The sequence below is a fragment of the Chinchilla lanigera genome, unplaced genomic scaffold (assembly GCF_000276665.1).
Source record: "Chinchilla lanigera isolate Chin_1 unplaced genomic scaffold, ChiLan1.0 scaffold00037, whole genome shotgun sequence".
In the NCBI taxonomy this organism is placed as follows: Eukaryota; Metazoa; Chordata; class Mammalia; order Rodentia; family Chinchillidae; genus Chinchilla; species Chinchilla lanigera.
Window position 1 is genome coordinate 15113960 of NW_004955438.1, and position 19871 is coordinate 15133830.

The following is a 19871-nucleotide window of genomic DNA, read 5'->3' on the forward strand; positions in this document are numbered from 1 at the left end:
GGCCCAGCAGCTGTACTCCCGAGTTGAAGCTCCAGGGCTGCAAACAGAACTCAAACACCCTTGAACACCCATGTGAGCTGCGGTATGTCTCACAACAGCCCAGGGTGGGAGCGAGCCAGTGTCGCCAGTGGATAAGTGAAGAAAAGAAACCATGGTGTAGCTACCTGAGCAACAGTGTGTCGCTCACCCATGGGAAGGAATGGAGTTCTGATACACGGGCACTACAACACGGGTGGTCTCTGCAAACATCATGCTAGTGAAAGAAGCCAGTCACCAAGGGCCACACGCTGTACGATTCCATTTATGTACACCGTCCAGAGTGGGCAGGTCCACGGGGACAGGCATCAGAGCAGCGGCTGTCGGGTGCTGGCGGTGGGACGACAGGGATGACAGCTCACAGGCACAGGGCAGCGAAGGTGAAAGTATGAATCGCCGCTGAACTGTTCTCTTGAAGGTGGGTAATTTTATGTGTGTGAATTTCATCTCAATTTAAAAAAAGTGAAGCGGGGTTAGCAGGGTTGGGGACAGAGCCACTGGTCACCAAGACAAAGCAAATGGTCTTTACCCCTGAAATGGACAACAGGGAACTGCCAGACATATGCCAAGCAGGTTCCGACACCTGGCACCGTCTGCCCTGTGGGTCACGCCACCGTCCAGCTCTGCAGAACAGGCAAGGCCCGCCTGCGTATGACCCCAGTGCTCTGGGAAGGTTCCCAGCAGTAGCCTGGCAGGCTTCCTGGGCCACTCGGGGTCTGAGGTTCAGCCCAAGGAAGCAGCCTGTGAGAGACCTGCAAGGGTGCCTCGGCTGGCCTGCCCTGTTGCATGCCCTGAGCTGTCTCAGACATCATTTTCTCACCCCCAATAAATGGGGTAAAAAAAACCCATGGCACAAGATTCTGGTGAGCTGATGTTCCAGGCTCGTGGCAGGGCCAGGCTGAGGCTGCCGCGGCTGCTGTCCTGCTACAGTCTCCTGACGTGTTGTTTATAAAAGCTCTTTTTCAGCCTAGCAAAGGAATCTCAGAAATCCCTCTGAAGCCGTGTGATTACCCAAACCCAAGCAGCCAGCCCAGGACAAGATAAGGGCATGGAAGTCCGCCGGTGCATTAAGCACAATGGTGTGACAGCTCTCTGGGGAAGGAGGCAGTGGAGCTGAGAAGGTGTCCCCATGGGCTGTCCTGATGGCCTTGCCCCCCCACACAGTGACACTGAGCGCTCACTGCACACCCAGCAGAGGGCACGACAGGGAAACCGAGGCTCAGAAAGGTGAGGCGACTTGCCTCACCTGGGTCAGGGCTCCCACTGAGCCTCGCTGCTGCTCCGAGCCTGCCACTGGCTCTGCAAAGTAAGAGGTGGTGTGGCCTGCAAGATGGAGTGCAGCAAGGCCCAGCACGAAGGTGCAGCTGGGAGAGAAGGTGGCTCCAAGCCAACAGATCCCTCCGAGGACACCAGTTCCGGGAACAGAGTGGCTGTGTCAGGCCAGCCTGTGGGTGTCTGGGAAGGGCTGGCACCCCCGCGGAGAAAGTGGCACCAATGATGCGGCCCGCTCCTCCTCCTCCTCCAAGGCAGAATCTCAAGGCGCACTCATGTGTTGAGGGGAAGGCAGGACACCCGTAGGCCTCCCTAGTGGGGAAGGACCCGGCTGTGTCCAGGCTGACCTCTTCCCTGTTCTCAGATGAGGAAACTGAGGCAGATCTCCGCTTGCAGCCCTCACAGCGTTCCTCTGGCATCGGCTAGCAGTCTTAAGGGACACTAGCCCTGCACTGCGCAAGGACCCTGGCAGGCGCAGCTTCTCAGGAGGGCTGTGGAACTCGACTCCCTTCTGGCTGAACGAGGCTCGGAGACATCGGGCTGGGAGGAAGCCCCGGAGAGCCTCACACTGAGCAGACGGCCTTTCCGGCACCGAGCGCCTACTCCATCTAACGGCTCGCACACCTGCGCCCTGAGAGGCTCTGTTTAAAATCTAGTCACTCCCAAAGCTTCCCTGACTCGTTCCTGGGGACATGTGTCAACATCCCGAAGGACGGTGGTGTCCCTCCAGGTCCCTGGCCACGCCGCACTCTGTCTAAACCTCAGCACAGGCTTCTCAAACAAACCGGAAACCAACACCAAGGAGACATGCTGCTAGCGCTCACGACAGGCGCGCGAGCCCAGGGCAGGCTCCTGGAGGGCGGCACACAGTAGGCCAGGGCATCACGGTCAGCTGTGGCTCTTGGGAGTCCAGCTCAGGACAGGGAGGGACACAGGAAATGCTCAGAACAGCAGACGGACACAAGCTCAGGGAAGCGGGAGCCCCAGGAGAGGACAAGTCCAGGGATCGAGGCAGTAAAGCTCCATCCAGGCTCCAACGCATCACCTCCCACGTATGCACAGCTGTGGTGCCCTAACCTTAACCTCAACCCCAGCCCTGCACTCTTCCCACCCTGCCTGGTCAGAGAGCTCAGCAGGGGGCCCTATGGCCAGCAGCACCCCACACTAGGCCGGGGTGAGGGCAGCCTTAGCCAGGCCACCACACGGAAGCGACATACCTCAGTGAGGTCCGACGACGACTCCGGTTTCGACACATTGTGGCTGTTGAAGAAGATGGACTCTCGGTCTGCAAAAGCACAAGACGGCAAAGGAGAGTTACACCGGCGAGGTAGGGACACAATTCCTCCAGTGGACACCAGGGGGCAGCACCACTCCAGCCACTAGTCAGGGAGGCTTCGGGCAGCAGCGCCCAGCTCAGCGAGCAGGGCATCCTACCCCTCGAGACGCTGCGTCATGGGTGGATGTCCCCCACCCCCGTTTCCATTTCTCCTCCCAGGTAGAAACCACTGCTTACTGGGCTGCCTCTCACCACGCCTGGGGTTCCCTGACACAGGATGCCCGCCTTAAGTGTGTCGCGTATATGTCAGCAGGGGTTGGGAGGACAGGGAAGTGCGTGAGCTGACAAGGTGTGCACCCATGTGTCAAAAGCCTCCCTAGTCCCAAGATACTTATGAAGAAACGGCCAGGTTGCCACCAGCGTATGAGAGCTTAAACTGTGAAAGATTCCGCCGTTTCCCCATCATGTGGGGAAGTGCAGGAAACCAGAACACAGGCTTCACCGAGAAAGCTTCCAGAAAGGTCTGTCTTTCCCAAAATGCCCTCCACCTCCTCCAGCCCACGCACCCCTGCTCCATGCCCGCCACGGCTGCACCCCTCCCCCACCATCCCATTGGGGCACGGGAGGCAGACAAATCCCGGAACACCGAAGTGCTAAGTTGACAGTGTGTCCATCCGTCCTCGAGAGAAACATCCTTGAGGAGATAACCAAGGCCGCTCCGGGGAGATGTGAGGCCAGCTGGTCAGCTAGGAATGTTCTCAAGCACTCCGAAGCATGGCACATGAAGGCAAGAATCACAAAGCCACAAGCCCAGGGAGGAGTTCTGGCCAAGTCTACCACCACCCCCTGGTCTCCCCCGGCCCCAAGAGCGGCATGGGGCCATCCTGCTTGGGAGCCCCTGAGGAGTCCACCGGCCCCTGCTTGACTGTCCCTGGGACACAGATCCTGAAGCCCAAGGACAGGAAGGGCCCCGGCTGAGGAGCTGTGTGCCAGGGCTGGGGGAGCCCACTTGGGCTGCCAACCCCACGCCCCCAGTTCTAGCACTCCAAGGCGCTGCAACAATCATGCATGAGGCAGTGATTCGGGCAGAGGCCAAGCAGGCAGGCGCTGAGATGTACCTGGCATCCTTCCCGCTAGCGAGGCACAGAGGCCCCTGGCCACCCCGGTGTGCCCAGCAGTCCTCCTGCCGCTCCGACCAGAGCCAGTCCAGACGGGGGGCACGAGAGACGGTCCTGGGGAGGAGCCTGGGGAAAATAAACACCCTGCGGGACTTGTGTCAAGCAGCTCCACCAACCTCCACTCCGGGGCACCGACAGCCACGAGGGAGCCTTTGGGGGTGGCGAAGCTGGGTGGGCCAGAGGCTGGAGTGGGGCTCCGGCAGTCTGCACAGTGCTCTGGCCTTCTGTAGCCAGGCCCACCTTCTTATCCTGCAGCCTCCCCCCAGTGCAGGGTGCTTTGCAGGTTCCCAAGGTTAGTGGCCAGACTGGCAGAGCAGGGGGACAAAGCAGTGCCACCATCAGCAGGTGGACCCAGCAAAGTTCAGGCAGGTCAGAGAGCCCACAGGAGTCACCAACACAATACACGGGCACTTGGCAGGTGCCAGGAACGGATGGAGCTGCATCTGCCATACCCACTGGACGGGACAGACCACAGCTTCCAACAGCTTCCTGAAGCAAGGTCAAATGCACACATGGCAAAGCGACCCTCCCACCCCTGCTACTTCTGGCCTGCTGTGCTCTGGCCAAAGGACGATTTCGCAGCAACAGATGCCCCAGACTCAAAATTTCTCCATGTGTAGCCAGAGCAGGGTTGCAGGGAGTGACAGCAGCTCCTAGCCATTCCCTGTCACCTGAGACAGTGGGGAAGCTGAGGTGGCTTAGAAGGGATCTGAGTCCCAAGGCACAGTCCTGGCACCCAGTTCCTCGGGGATCTTTAAGATATCCCATCCCTTTAACAGAAGGACGGGCCAGGGCCTAGCTCCCTCAGCTCAACAGTGAGGCTCTTGGTCCTGGGAGCTCCCTGGACTCGGGGGCCCAGCCAGGACAGGTCCTGAACTACACCCAAGAAACACACAGCACAGGTGAGGGAAGGGCCACCACCACCATCCTGCAGGGGACAGCGGACAAGGAGAGGAATCATGAATGGCTGTGTTCTGAACCTACAGGCGGAAAAACTAGGTTCAAAAGAAGAGTAAATGGCAAGAACAGCCCCCAACCTCCCAGCAACTCAGCAGCACAGCCCTGACCTCTGGCCACGGTCTTCAGCCTCTCTGCTTGTCTCCTACCTCTGCTGGGGATCACAGTGTTGCCAATGGTGACCTGAGTTGCCTTCCAGTTGCATTAAACCCCACCTCTGCAGAGGGGTCTGCACTGCCACCACTCTTCCCAGAAGCTCCCTTAAGAGGTGGTGTCCCTGGATCTGTGCTATTTCCCCTGAAACCTCTCACTTCAAGTGACAATTGGCTCTTTGGTAGTGTCCTCCCTGTGTGTGTCTCTCCCACTAGAATACATGTTCATGAGGGTAGAATGTGCCCCTGACAGGCCCCTGGCTGACCCCCTGCACCTGCACAGAGAGGCTGGGGAAGTAGGTTCAGTAAAAGCATTTCACTGACCAGAAGAGGTGCTGCAGTCTAGACTGGCCAGCTACACACTGCAGGCCAGGACAGCTGCACTTGTAAATATAATAGTATCCTTGGAGCACAGCCCCGCCCATTCATTTCTGTCTCTCTACAGATGCTTTTGCTCCGCAAGGGCAGCATGACAGCATTAAATAACTGGGATGGCAGTTGTTTATTAACTATTCTGCTTTTTGCAGAAAAAGTCTGCTGACCCCTGCTTCCGATGGTAAGAAGTACCCCTAAGGGAGAGCAAGCTCAGGCATGGAGTGTGACGGAGACCTTGCATAAATCCAGCAGCCTGAGGTGCCATGTTGTTAAGTCAAGGTAAAGGATAACAAATAAACCCACCACAAAGAAAGAGGGAACAAAAAGCTGCCTATCTCTCCAGAAATGTGACCCATGGACAGAAAACAGAAGAATATCCTCATATCCTTGGAAGCAGTACAGGCCAGTGTCAACTCTTCATCAGAACTCTGCTTGGTCCCAGTCAAGGCATCTATGAGATGACACAGGCTACGGAAGTCAGAGGCTAACTTGGAGACGATGGTGCACAGAAAACAAAAGTACCCCTGGCAATTCAGAGAACAGAAGTTGTGGAGAAACATCCTTGACTCTCCCGGGTCCTGAATGGACACAGGAAGCTGTGGGATCTGCCACAGTGGCCGTGGGAGCCGGAAGGCTGGGCGGTGCCTAGAAAGGACCAGAGCCCCAGAGTGTCCTTTCCAACCGGTCGAATGCAAACGGCCACAGCTGTCTTACGCTGAATACACAGGTGCAAGGCGGAACCCACGCTGCTTCTTTGGCACAACACCCCACAGACCACAGCCACAGAACCAGACGCCCAGGAGTTACTCGGTTTTCGTGTGTGTTTTTCTGCATTTGGCCTGGGCTGCATTTACAGCCTAGAAAGAGCAAACAGCCATGAGAAAAGACACGAACGAGGAGTTCTCACCTAGAAGAGAAAGTTGGAAAACACAAATACACTTCTGTGTGCAAAACAAAGATCTGGTGGTGAATTTCTTTTAGTGATGAAGTGATTTAGATAAAAAGAAAAAAAAGGAGATGATCTCAGACTGTTTTTTGGCAGTGCTAGGGACAGAATTGAGGGCCTTATGCACGCTAAGCAAATGTTCTACCACTGAGCTACACCTCTTGTCCTCACGATTCTTAATTTAATATACTTTTCATAGACTAAAAGAATGTATTTTTATCAGGACAATAATAAAGAAGTTTTAGGCCAGGCATGATGGTGCATACCTGTAATACCAGCACTAGGGAGGCTGAGGCAGGAGGATTGTTGCGAGTTTAAGACTGGCCCACAATTTGGGAGACTGTCTCCTGGTGGTATGCAGCATATAAACACTGCTCTAGACCTCTGCACCCCAGGCTGTCACCCAGTTCATCCCAAGGCCCCTGGGCTTGGGTGTGGGGAAGCAGAGTCAGGATGGGGTTCTCCGAGGCCCTGGCTGTGTATACCCGCTATGCTCACAGGAAATAGAAGAAAGCGGAAATAGATGTGGATTTTTTTTTTTTGGTGCCAGGAATCGAACGAACTCAGGACCTTGCGCTTGCCAGGCAGGTGCTGTGCCGCTGCGCTATATCCCGGGCCCAAGATGTGGATTTCTAAAGCGTCTGCTCTCTACTGTGTTTGTGGAAAGAACAAAAGCGACCCAGGGAAGAAGGGCGAGAGGGGAAACTGGGAGGGTGGAGGTGACAGGAGCCCGGGGGAGGGACTTCAGGAAGGCACTTCTGCTTGCTCAGATGCACAGCAGGAGCCCACGTATCAGCGCTCCTAGGGATGGCATTTCTCCCACACGGAAGTGTCAACAAGCCCAAGCAAGGTGCGCTGGGCAGTCAGATGTCCTCCACAGGACCTGGCAAGAAAGCTCTTCCAAGGCACTGCCCAAAATGTTTGGCCTCTGTGACCCAGAACACGTTTGGAGCAGCCCCAGCACCAGCACTCTTTAACTTCGGGTCAGTTTTTAATAGCCAGAAGTAGCTGGTGCCAGGCCTACCGGAGGCAAGCAGTGAGTGCAGGGGGACCTTGGGGGCCACAGGCTGCTCCCAGCAGGGCACCTCCAGGGATGGAAGGACAGAGGCATGGTGCACACAGCACCACCGTGTGACCTCTGAGGGAACTGAGGACCCCTATCCACCGATCCGGGACACTCACTGACCAGGTCCCCACGTTGGGGCAGTGAAGGGTGCAGTGACTTGCCCACTGTGACCTGCCTGAGGTCCCACGCTAGGGACCCTCGCACCCCAGCCGCTCTGCTTGCTAACAGAGTGCGGGGAACGGGCACACGTGGCCAACAAGCAGAGACTGGTGTGACAGAGCCATTCTGCCCTGCACTTCCCTGAGGGGCCATGGGATAGCGGGGGTCCTCCCGTCCCCTCACTGTGCAGGTCCCAGGACCCATCTGTAGACAGGAAGCCTGCAAGTGCTTCCTGAGGAGGGCACGGCTCTGCCAGCTAGAGCCCACGGTGCCTGGTGGCCAGAGTCCCGGTCCACCTACAGACAGCTCACAGCCTCCAGGCCACACCTCCGGAAGTAAATGCGAGGCGCAGGGCAGCTGTGCCCAGGGTCTGGCACAGCCCGCAGGTGCACAAGGAGCAGATACCTGATGTGCCGGCAGAGAAGTTCTTGAGCGAGGGCCTCTGGACCACGGTGTAGGACTCGCCCACCACAAACACCTTGTAGAGCACAGCATTGTGGTTGATGAAGTTCTGGACCACGCAGGGTGGCTGGATGGCACTCAGGCCCTCCTGGTTGAACACGATGGCCATCTGGGGAGACAGGGGCCAAAGGCTGTCAGAATTCACAGCCCCACCTTCCAACACAGCCGTGTCACCTGTCCAGGGACAGGTCCTGTCCCCCTGCTCTCCTATGGCTTATCCCTATGGCATGAGGTACATGGAGTGGAATGCAAGAACATGTGAGGATCAGTGCACTTTTGGTGGGGCTGGGAAATCCTGCACCCATGAAGCCTGCCAGGTAGAGATGAGCAGGCTGCGTGCTGCACAATTCCTGAAAGCACTATTCACACCGTCGTCCCAGGGAATCAGACCCCTGGGCTGTGCGCTACTCAACCCAATGATATCCTGTAGGATCCTCAAAAAGACCCAGGAGGGAGGCAGGCAGCAGAAGCCACGCTCAGGAGCTGGAGGCCTTAGGCCAAAGCTACCTCCTGGGGTCAAGCCAGACTCTAGTACTATGGATGTTACCATGACAAGGCTCCTCCAAGACAGCATGTCACCATCCCCTGCTTACACGTAAGGAAGCTCAGGCCCTGAGGAGCTCAGGGACCTCTGGAGAGAGTCGTGTCCTTGTGTATCAAGTCCCCAGCCTCTGACGACAGTATGCCCAGGGGAGGACACAGCAGGGGACTGAGGCAGGGAGGGCAGGGGCACCATCTCTGCTGACCAAGGCTGGCGAGAACTCCGGCCACTGAGTCAGCTGCCAGTGCCAGGTCAAGCTAATCCCGCAGGGCCCCAGGGTGAAGCCACCGAGACTGGCAGCCCGGGACTGCTGAGCCGCAGCGACGGCCTGGACAGCTGGTTGCTGCACCAGCCGCTGCCCCTCATGTCGACTAGGTGCCCGGTGCTCGGCAGGGCAGAAACACAGGGAACCAGTGTGTGCTGGGGTGGGGGGAGCCAGCCTCCTCGGGGGGAGCCACCGTAAACACAGAGAAAGGCCCAGGTGCTCCGGGGTCAGACTGCTTGGTGTCAGACGGCCTGCTGGGCTCGGGATGAGCAGAAGTGGGGTCCCCACTCTGCTCTCTGCAGCACAGCATCCAGGCCGCCAGGGCTGGCTTCAGAGTGCTCGGGCTTTGGGAAAAGGGAGAGGAAGAGGAGGAAGAGGAAGAGGAAGAGGGAGGGAGGGAGGAAGGGAAAGAGAGGCTGCTGATGCCCCACCATGAAGCACGCTAGCACCTGCCTGGCTTAAAATCACAACAGACACCCACAGTTCAATGAACATAAACCAGAAACAGTGCTCTGGCAAAACCAGTCCTGGTCCAGGCAGGGTGAGAGGCTCTGAGAGTCACAGGCTCTGAGAGTCCCCCACTGGACAAGGCCCACCAGAAACCCCCTCCTGTCCACGGCTGATCCCTTGCTGCTATGTCTTCCACCCTCGATGCACATGACCCTGTGCCCCCTGGAGATGTGAGTCTCTCAGCCCTCAGCCTGCTCAGCCTGTGGCAAAACCTTGCAGGAGGGCACCCCATGAGGCTAACAGGCTGTTGCAGCAGGCAAGCGCTGAGGCCAGGGTTCACACTGCGGCAGTGGACCGGGACAGCCCTGGTGCTGGGGTGGGCAGAGGGGTGCATGCATGTGTGCCCATCTTGGGGCAGATGGTCTCTGTAGTGGACTGACAACTGGTGGTCGACCTATAACCCCCAGCTGAACTGAGTAATTGTGGTGCTGGATGTGACAGGTCCACCTGGGGACTGTTGCCAGCAGCATAAGAGGCAGAGCTGGAGAAGAAGAAGAAAGGCTTTTGGGAACTAAAGAGGCTGTTGGGAGCTGAGAAAAAGCTGTTGGGAGCTGGTAGAAGCTGTAAGGAGCTGTTGGTTCTGTTGGAGGAACTTGTCATGCTGGCTTTCCTGATGAATTTGGCTGTTTTCATCCCCCAAGGAGCTCGGGACCTCACTGGCACTGAGAGTAGCTTTGGTTCACTCTGGGGGAGCTCTGGTCCTCATTTTCAGCATTGCTTCCTGGCTCCGTAGGGGAAGACGGTGCACTGCAAGTCTCCTGGAGAAGCTTACTGCATTGGCTTCCCTAATGGGAACTCGGCCATCTTGATCACTGGAGGAGCTCAGGACCTCACTGTTGCTGAGGATGGCTGTGGTACTTTTGGGGGGAGTTCTGGTTCTTCTGAGCATCACTTCCTGGCTCCAGTGCAGATCCCTCAGCCTGCTAGCACAGATCCTTCATCCCACTGGCACAGACTTCCTAGATTCCACCACTGACCCTTGGGCCTTCCCAGCGCAGATCCGTGAAACAGGCCCACATAAGGTATTGTTATGGGCTCTAGGCCTCCAGCTGGACTCGTGGGAGGCACTATAATGATCTCTAGGCCTTCAGATGGACTCATGCAGGACATTTCCTTGGGATCCAGGCCCTTGGCTAGTTTCCTTGGTCTTAGTGTGTGGACAGACTTCCTGCACTCTTTTCTATATCATTCTTTAGATGGCTATTACAAATAATCTTACAAAATATGTGTCCTGTATTATGTTGTTCACCTTGCAAAAATAACCCCAAACCAACACAGTCTCCCTGGGGGTGCTGACCCAACCTGAGGGTCACAACTCTCACGAAGCCAGCAGGGGCTGGCCAAAAAGAGCCCTCTGGACCGGAGCCCCCACCCCAGGGCAGCTGGCTCCACAACAGCTTATCAAACAATTCCCCTGGGCCAGGTGCTGCAGCAAACCATGGAAGAAACCCCTATGCTCCACAACAGTTGCTAAATCCCCATTCATAAATGCAGGGCAAATGCTCAGAGAAGCTCAGTAACCTGCCCTGAGTCATTCAACTAGCAATGCAGAACAGCAAAAGTAGCCCAGTTCTGTGAATTCCCAGGCTGGGGTCCTCGGTGACTGGACGCGTGGCCCCCCCCGGCTGACCAATGTGACACAGGCTGCCCCCACACTCGTACCCTGAAACTCAAGGACCCAGCAAGCGGGAGCTGTGTGCTAGTGACAGGGAGGCAAGGGGAACATGAGGCTGGTGGCCAGGAAGGGCACCCAGGGTGCCCGCAGGGCTCCTGATCTTTGGAGATGGCTGCCCTTTACGGCTGGCAGCGACTTCCTTCCCATGGGCAGTGCCAGTCTGTCACAGCATGTCCCCTGCTCCGGTGACGCTGTCTACAGACATCTCCCCATGGCTATCTGCAGGGATAAACAGTGCAATACACGTCTGGAAAAGGTGCAGCTGGCAGGCTTCCACTTGCGTCACCGCGCTAGGAGCCCTCCTGGGGGTGGGCTGCCCAGGAGGGGCTTCCTCCAGGCCCCCGGCGTTCCCTGAGTGCTCCACCTGGTGTGCAACCTGGGGGCTGGGAGCACAGCAGGGACCCAAGGGAGCTGCCTCTTGCCCCAAAGTCCTCACCTCACACTGTCCTCCTTTACTCCCTTCGCGGTCTCTATAGGGATTCTCTGCCCCAGGGTCAGCCCTTGGATCACAGGCACCATTCCTGGCACCCAGGTGGGCTGGGCATAGATGCAGAGGGGAGGCGAAGGTACAGGAGGGCGGGGGTCACAGCACACCTGCAGGTGTGGGTCCCCTTCCTCCCTGGCCCTCTCTCAGCAGCTGGCAGACCTTGGGGGCAGTGATGGAGTCTTCCCACTTAGTAGCCCTCCCTGGGCCCAGCCCAGTGTCTGCCACCAATGAACCAGAGGACAGAAAGACAGGGACAGGTCAGGCTGCTGGGACTTCCAGGGGCTCTGCTGTGGACTTCATGTTCGTCCCCTGCAACTCTGTAAGCCAAAGCCCTGAGCCCCGGTGTGAGGGTATCTGGAGGTAAGCAGGTTCTGATGAAACATTTGGGGGGATCCCTCACAACGCCATTAGTGCCTTATAACGTACTCTCATGTTCTACACACACACGGGCGGCTGTGGGAGGAAACAGCTGTCAGGAGCAGCCCGCACCACAACCCAGCCCTGCCAGCACTCCAATCTGGGACCGCCAGCCCCAGGTCTGTGAGAAGACAAAGGTCTCTATTTAAGTTGCATGGCTATGCTGCTTTGTCACGGTGGCCCTGCCAACTAAGCCAGGCTCCAAAGAGGGCAGGTGGCCCAACATGCCCTCTTGGCCTTGGGGACAGGGACAGACAGTGGGGTGAGGCTCCTCTGTGGCGTGAGCTTGGATACAGTGTAGAAGGCCACAATGTTTCCTCTGCTCACTGCTGCAGAGCCTGGGAAGGCAGCTGCCCATCCTGAAGGGGAGACCAGGGCAGGACAGGGCACAGCAGCAGCTGTGGCTCTGGCCATGGAGCTCACGGGTCCCAGTGAGACCTAAGGGGCTGATAGGATTTAGGGATGGCAGTGCAGGGAAGCTAGGGACAGGGATAGTCAAATCTTCCACTCACCTCGTGAGAGTTGGTACCATGGGCCACTCGGGTTTTGCAAACTGTGGGTGGGAAAGACAAGCAAAGAGGAATCAGCAGGGCTGTCACCCACACAGCCGGACCTGGCGGACGTGGAGGGACCAGGCAGTGGGGAGCTGATGAGTCGCACTGAGGACAAACAGTGCCTACAGGAGGGTCATGTGACAGGCACCCCCAGGCCAGGCAGGAAAGACATCTTTGGCCCACACCCCAGGGACCCACTCAATAGAGGGGCACAGATGGGACTGAGGGCAGCCCCTCCTTGGCAGCCACAGTACCTGCCCATGCTCGAGCGAGTTTAAATCCCGAGATCTGTCAATACCCGCCTCGCCCTCACTCCCCTACCCGCCCAGCGCGCTCAGCGCAGTACATACTGAAGGGGAAGGCCAGGCCGTTCTGCTCCAGCAGCCGCATGGTGTCGTCCCCACACAGGCTCGTGAGCTCCATGAAGGGCGGAGAGCAGATCCTGTCATCTAGAGTGGAGAGAGGTCGGGTCAGTGCCCTGCCCCGGGCCCCCAGTACCTGCCTCCGCACGCCCAACGCTGCCTGCCCCCAACTCCGCAGCATTCTATGTGTGTGAATGTTCACAGCATATTCTTCCATTATCCTTTCTAGTAACAGTTCTGTAATTATAAAAATCTTATATGCTGACTGGAAAATCTGAAGAGCACAAATAGGAAATATGCATATTCACATATATTACAACATAGATTATTATATATCCCTTCTTCTCAGCCTGTGCTGTAAACACAAACACACTGACACACAACTGCTAGCAGGTACCATTTTGCAACCTGATTTTCAGCTTAACACACTATTAACCATTTCCCCAGCTTAGTACTTTCCCGCCATATGACATCTTGGCTCAGCGACAACTACAGGACGATACCACGTGTCTGGCACTGTGCTGACGGCTTCACACATTATCACCTTTACAGCCTACAAACTTATCCCGTAAGGAGGAAACTGAGGTCAGAGGGATGAAACAACTTGCCCTTGGTGACAGCCATCGTTGCCTGCGGGGCTCCCAGGGTGGCCTGTGACAGTCACTGCCTCCTAACTCTCAGGCCTGCTTCCTGTATCTCTCAGGCAGCCACACTCTAGGCCAGGCCAGCCCTGCCTTGGGCTGCTGGTCCCCCCACCCGGTGCCCACACTGTGGATCCTAATGCTGTGCTGGGTTTTCAGAAAACTCCTAGGGGCTGAGTTTTGTCATAGTCATGAGGTTCCTGCTGCCTAAGGGCAAAGCAGGTTGTTGGTGGGATAACAAGATGTATTTTCAATCTCCACTGATTATTCAGTAACTTGTTTGTTATTACTGACTCCTGTCATAGTCCCCTTCTTGGAAAAGACCATGAGCTCCCAGGAGGTGGGACCACCCTATATTTCTGGGCACAGAGGCTGGCCAGGGATGAGCGTTACTGAGGCAGCGGCGACCTGCCACCCATAGATTTGCAAACCAAGCCAAAAGCAAACCTGCAAAGCACTGTCCCCAGAACGTCGAGCTTCTTGGCTGGCCAGGTCGTCAGCACATTAAACCAAGCAAGATCCAGCCTCGTTCAGTTCAAAAAAACCCATGCCAGGAACTGCATGGGGCATATTAAAAGTGCTTTCCTCCTTCCTCACCTCGCTCCTCCAGGCAGAACTCAAACTCTGAAGGAGTACATCTTGGGGTTGAAGGGTTTCCTTGTGGGCCTTGCGGGTGTTGAGAGCCAGGACCCCCTGGGCTTCTGCCTGTGAGTGCTTTTCACCCTCAATGTGCTGTGACTGTGTCTGGAGGCACAGACCCAGAAACACGGCCCAGGGCAGTACTGCCCAAGGTCCCGTGATGGCCCACAGGGCCAGAATGAGGAGCCAGGCTTGCCTGGCGGCCAGCAGAAAAGTCAGGGGGGTTGGGGTGGGGAGCAGGGGTGGGCACTGGTGTTCAGCTCAAGCTCTGTCCACACGTTCCCCAGGCTCAGCCTGGGCAGGGAGGCTGGTGGGGATGAGGAAGTGGCCTGGGCAAGATTCCTTGCTGCAAACATCTGGTCCTGCAGTCCTGCTGCAACAGGGACGTTGATGGTCCGGTCTGAACAAGCGGTAGGACTCAGCAACAAGCTTCAGATGGGCGCTCACCTGGCCCGGCAGAGGCTGGGGTGCCACTTTGGGCCCAGAACATGGTGCATGCCCTCTCCTGGGAAGATGTGCCGGTTGGGGGCCCAGAGGGCATCCCCTGGGAGAGCTCTCAGACCACGACCACCACCACGCCTGCCAGCTTCCAGAGCAGGTGAGCCAGCCTGGCTCCAGAGTTTGGCGTTTCAGACTTCAATGTCCCCCAACTATGCCATCTCCCCAGGGCGGCTCCTTCAGTTACGTAACGTCACCCATGACGGCCACCATGTCCACACATGGCACCGGCTCTGTGCCAAACACTGCCCCACGTGGTTACACTGTCACTCATTTACCCTCGTAAGGGCCCCATAAGGAAGCACCACCATCACCCTATTTCACGGTGAGGAAACTGGGGCACGTGGGGCTGTACAGTGAGCAGCGGTGGGATCGAGGCCTACGAGCGAGCTCCTCTGCCGTGCGCAAGTCCCAATGCAACAGCAGCTTCGGCTTATGGAAATCAGTCCGGACCATACACGGTGTTCCAGCAGCCTCTTCATCCAGGGCTGTGCTACGCGCAGGTTCAGCTTCCTACAATCAACTGCAGTCCAAAGATTTTAAACGTAAAACGCCGGAAACAAAAAACTCCTGTTTTAAACTGCATGCCATTCTGAGTAGGGGGATGAAATCTCTCACCATCCCCTTCTGCCCAGGCCGCATCTGAATCACGCCACTGTCCCGCATGTTCAGGCTGTGTACATTACCAGCCTATTAGTCACCTAGTAGCCGTCAACCGCCATGTTTCAATGCTTGTGTGCAAGTAACCCTTGTTTTATTAATCACAGCCCCAAAGTGCAACATCAGAACTACTGGCAATTTTATTACAGAATGTTGCTATAATTGTTCTATTATGTAATTGTTATTTATCTCTTACTATGCCTAATTTATAATTCAACTTTGTTTTTGATCGTGCCAGGGATGGAACCCAGGGCCTTGCGCAAACCAGGCAAGTACCCTTCCACTGAACCACACCCCTGGCCCTATAAATTGAACTTTATTATAGGTGTTAGGTACTATACAGGGAAAAAAAAAAAACATAGTAAATACAGAACTTGGTACTACCCAAAGTTTCAGGTATCCACTGGGGGCCGTGGAACACACCGTCCATAAGTAAGGGAGGATCTACTGTACCACATCAAGGGACAAAAACCACACAATCGTCTCAATAGACGTAGGGAAAGCGTTTGATAAAACTTAACACCCTTTCATGGTAAAAACACTCAACAACTAGGAATGGGAGGGAATTTCGAAACCTAATAAAGGCATCTACAAAAGTCCATACTTAAAGATAACATCAAATTTATAGCAAGAGCCTGGAAATTTTTCTTCTAAGATTACGAACAAGATAGGATGTTTGTTCTTGTCACTTCTATTAATACTATACTGGGGGTTCTAGCTGGGGCCATTAGGCAAGAAAAGTAAGACTGAAAACATCCAGATTGGAAAGAAAGAATTAAAACCATATCTATTTGCACATATTATGATCTGGTATATAGAAAATCCCAAGGGACATATATATATATACATATACATACACACACACATACACACACACACACCCAAACTGATAGAGTTAATAATAAATGAGTCCAGCAAGATTGCAGGATAGAAGATCAATATAGGAAAAGCAGTTGTCTATACTGCAGCAATGAACAATCCAATGTAATATTAAGTAAATCATCCCATTCCCAGAGGCATCAAAAAGTACAAAATTCTTAAGAAAAAACTTAATGAACGTTAGAACAAACACTGCAAATTACAAAATATTGTTGAAAGAGATTAAAGAAAACTTCAATAAGTGGAAACACATACTATAAAAAGGAGATTTAATATTGTTTATCAATTTTCCCAGGATGATCTATAAACACAATGCAACACTCAGCAAAATCTCAGCCGTCTTTCTTCAGGAATGAACAGGATAATCCTAAAATCCTTATTAAAATGGAAGGGACCCAGAAGAGCCAAAGCATCTTGAAAAAGAATACAGTGAAAGACTCGTACCTCCTTGATTTCAAAATTTACTACAAAACTACAGTCATGGAGAACATTTGGTACTCGCATGAAGACACGGGTCAAGGCCATCCTGGGGAATCCAGAAAGAAACCTGCATACCTACTCATTTTCCATGCAGGTGCCAAGATCATTCCCTGGGGGAAAGAATATTCTTTTCAATAAATGGTGCTGGGACAACGGGATACCAACATGTAAATGAATGAAGCTGCACAGTTACCTTACCTTACATACAAAATTAATACAAAACGGGTCATGAACTAATTGTTAAGAGCTAAAACTACAAACCTCTTAGAAAAAAGAGTGAATCGTGAATCTTCATGACCTTCTATTAGGGCATGGATTCTAAGATGTGGTACTAAAAGACAAGCAACCAAAGTAACAGTAGATAAAATGGACAGCATCCCCCCCTCCAAAAAAAAGCTTTTGTGCTTAACAGGGTAGCATAAAGAAAGTGAAAAGATAACCCACGGTGGGGGGGATAGTTATAAATTGTATATAGTGGTGCCTCAGGTCACGAACGCTTTTGTTTGTAAACAACCTGGTTCACAAAAGGGAGAGTCAGGCAAAATTTTGTTTTTGTTTGCAAACTCTGCACTGGGTGACACACACAGCCATGGCCATCTTCCTGCATGAACATGAATGTGGCCATCTTTTCCGGAATAGTGGACTGAAATAAGCTTGTGAAATGAGGCACCACTATATCTGGCAACGGTCTAGTATCCAAAACATACAAAGACCAACTAAACAGTAAAAGACAACCCAATTAAAAACGGGCAAAGAATATGAAAAGAAAGTTGTCAAAATAAAAACAACAAAAAAGGCCCATAAACACATGAAAAGACACTTAACATCATCAGCAAATCAAGTCATAGATCAAAAAGCAAATCAAAACCACCATGAATACTACCTCATACCCACTATAACGGCTATCATAAAAAAGACGGACAAGGTAAGTATTGTTGAGGATATGGAAGAATTCAAACCCTTGTATATTTTTTATATCAATTAAAATAAGAAAAAGGGAAGAAAACCCACAGCTGCCACTGTGGGGGGGGTCTGTTCTCCGTGGGACCCCAGGCTAAATAAAACCTTTACATACAGTATTTCCCTCAATCCTCCCAGCAAATGTGCAGAGTCCTGTCCCCCACCCCTCGGGAGTCCAAAGAGAAGTCAGAAAAGGGACAAGAGGAGCCCATCCTCCCCCAGTGATGTTTGGAGCTCAGCAGAACTGCAAGGAGAAGGCATTTTTTGTGAGTGGGCTACGTGCAGCCTCAGCTCACACACCCTTCCTTTCTGAAATCTCAGGCTCTGGGGTGCACCAGCGAGCCGAGAGAAAGATTCGCGTTCACACAGTCCCATATCCTAATCTGGAGCTGGCTGCCCACATCCGGAGCTGCAGACACCACTGGCTGGCTGCCCTGCTCCCACTCTTTGGAAGGGGTTAGGTTTCAGCTGTCAACTTACCACCAAAGGAACCAGCCTTAGGTGGAGGCAGCCTGGACAAGATCTGTTCCCACCTGGGCCACAGACCACTGCAGGCCTGGGGCCTGAAGCCTGGGCCTGCTCTGCTCCTGGGTACAACCCACAGTGCCGGCAGCCCAAATCATCCTGTAGGGCCTCGGTCCTCAGAGTAAATCAGACGCTACTACTGGTGTCGTCTTGGCTCTAACAACCACTCACCACCAACAAAAAAACGTGTTGAGCGTCTACTAGACTCTGAGAGCCAAGGATACAGCAATAAATAAAGCAGACATCCCCGCTATGTGGAGTTCATGTTCCAGTCAAGGGCACCCAGACAATAACAAACCAGATGCAGAAGGGTACACAGGAGAACAAGTCGACACGGAAACGACATGCACACTGAAGTGTCAGTGGAGGTGGGTGTACAACATGCACAATAGAACGAGGAAGGGCCTTTCTCTGAGCAGAGACAAGGAGAGCAAGCATCTTCCGGGGAAGGAGGGCCCAACACACTGCCTTTAGGATGCGTGACCTGGACCCAGCCTTTGGGATGAACAGTGGAGGCAGAAGCCTCCTAGCTAAGGGGGAGGCTGGGGACAAACCTCACCTTGCAATATCAGGGCCAGAGCCGTGGCTGCTGCCACTGGCCAGAGGGGGGCCAGGTGCAACCCCACCACCTCAGTGCCAGCAGACACCCAGTCCCACTCACCTGAGGGATGGGGACAGCAGAGGCTCCCCCGACTCCCATGGGCTGCCCCGGCTCGGGGTGTCTCGCCAGTTGCTCTTGCCCCCATGTGGAGACAGGACGGGCTTGTTAAATCAGTGCTGGGAGCCTAGGAGGCTATTTCTGGTTCCCTGAAAAAGGCTACTGCTGCTGATGTATCTGTCGTCTTTATTTCTGGATGGGAGCTGGAAGGAGGCTTTTTTGGTTAGATGGTGGGTTGTGTTCTCCCAGGAGCTGCGTCATCAGCCCTGGGAAATGGCATCGCTCCAGGCTTTCCTCTGTGCCACCCTAGGCCAGAGAAGATGAAGCTGGGCACTCTGCAGAGAAGAGCCTAGCTCAAGGCTACACATGAGTGACTGGTAGTCTGGACAATCACCAGCACCCGAGTCACATCACTGCCCTGTCCACTCTGCAAGCGGCCCTGCTCTCCTGATGGTGGCACCTGCCACAGAACTGGCAAGCAAGCAGAAGGACCAATGACAAACAGGCGGCTACAAGAGGACAGCAAAGGTGGAGGGCGGGGGGAGGCAGGCACTTGAAGATGTAGCTTTGAAGGTGGCCACACTTTTACCCAGGAGTGAGTGCCCAGAAGTTGAAACCTTTGGCAAATGACCTAAAAGTGCCAGGTCTCGCTCTCTGGGTCTGACATGCTGCAGGAGGCTTGGCATACAGCAAGTACCCAGCTGAGCATTCCACAGGGGAGGAGGCAGGTGCTGAATCCTGACCACTGGTCCACGTCCAGGCACCTGGGGCAGACAGCCCCATCCTTCCTGGCATTCCTTACCTTATTTTTATAATCTTCGTCCTCACTTTCTCTTTTCCTGTAACTCTGTACCCCCTGGGCACCTGACTGGTAACATTTCCTCTAATGACAGATACTTCAGTTGGCACCCATTTTTCTCCATCATGGCTCTGCGTTCCTGGAGACGCACTCCCCTAGTTCCCAGAAGTGGGGTTTCTGACCTTTCCATGGCTCATCCTACCGTGTCCCAAAGGGACCAAAGCACCTTGCTGTGGCGCCAGAAACAGATGGTCCTGCCTACCCTGTCCCCAGCCCTGGGTGGTCCCGTCTTCAGAAACACGGACGAGGGGAGGATGGGCAGCATAAGTAGCTCCCATCTGTGCTCACCCTGGGGGCAGGGGTGAGGCACAAAGACAAGGAGGCAGGCGCAGGGAGCTACAGGCAAGGCACACACAGGACAGAGCAGAAAGCCCAGGACACG

The 19871-nt window shown here is 54.5% G+C and overlaps 1 protein-coding gene across 3 annotated transcripts in view; it reads right to left on the reverse strand.

The window, feature by feature from the left end:
- The window catches only part of Itpk1 (inositol-tetrakisphosphate 1-kinase), a 149739-nt gene that overhangs the window by 5968 nt on the left and 123900 nt on the right, over positions 1-19871 (reverse strand). For 2 of the 3 annotated variants that reach the window (XM_013517236.1, XM_013517237.1), the window contains 5 exons: positions 12679-12777; positions 12287-12327; positions 7823-7988; positions 3703-3828; positions 2526-2593 (listed from right to left, as the gene is read on the reverse strand). In XM_013517236.1, coding sequence (XP_013372690.1) covers positions 2526-2593; positions 3703-3828; positions 7823-7988; positions 12287-12327; positions 12679-12777 — 500 coding nt within the window. The remainder of the gene's footprint in view (positions 1-2525; positions 2594-3702; positions 3829-7822; positions 7989-12286; positions 12328-12678; positions 12778-19871) is intronic. The other variant, XM_005390340.2, reaches the window with a different exon arrangement.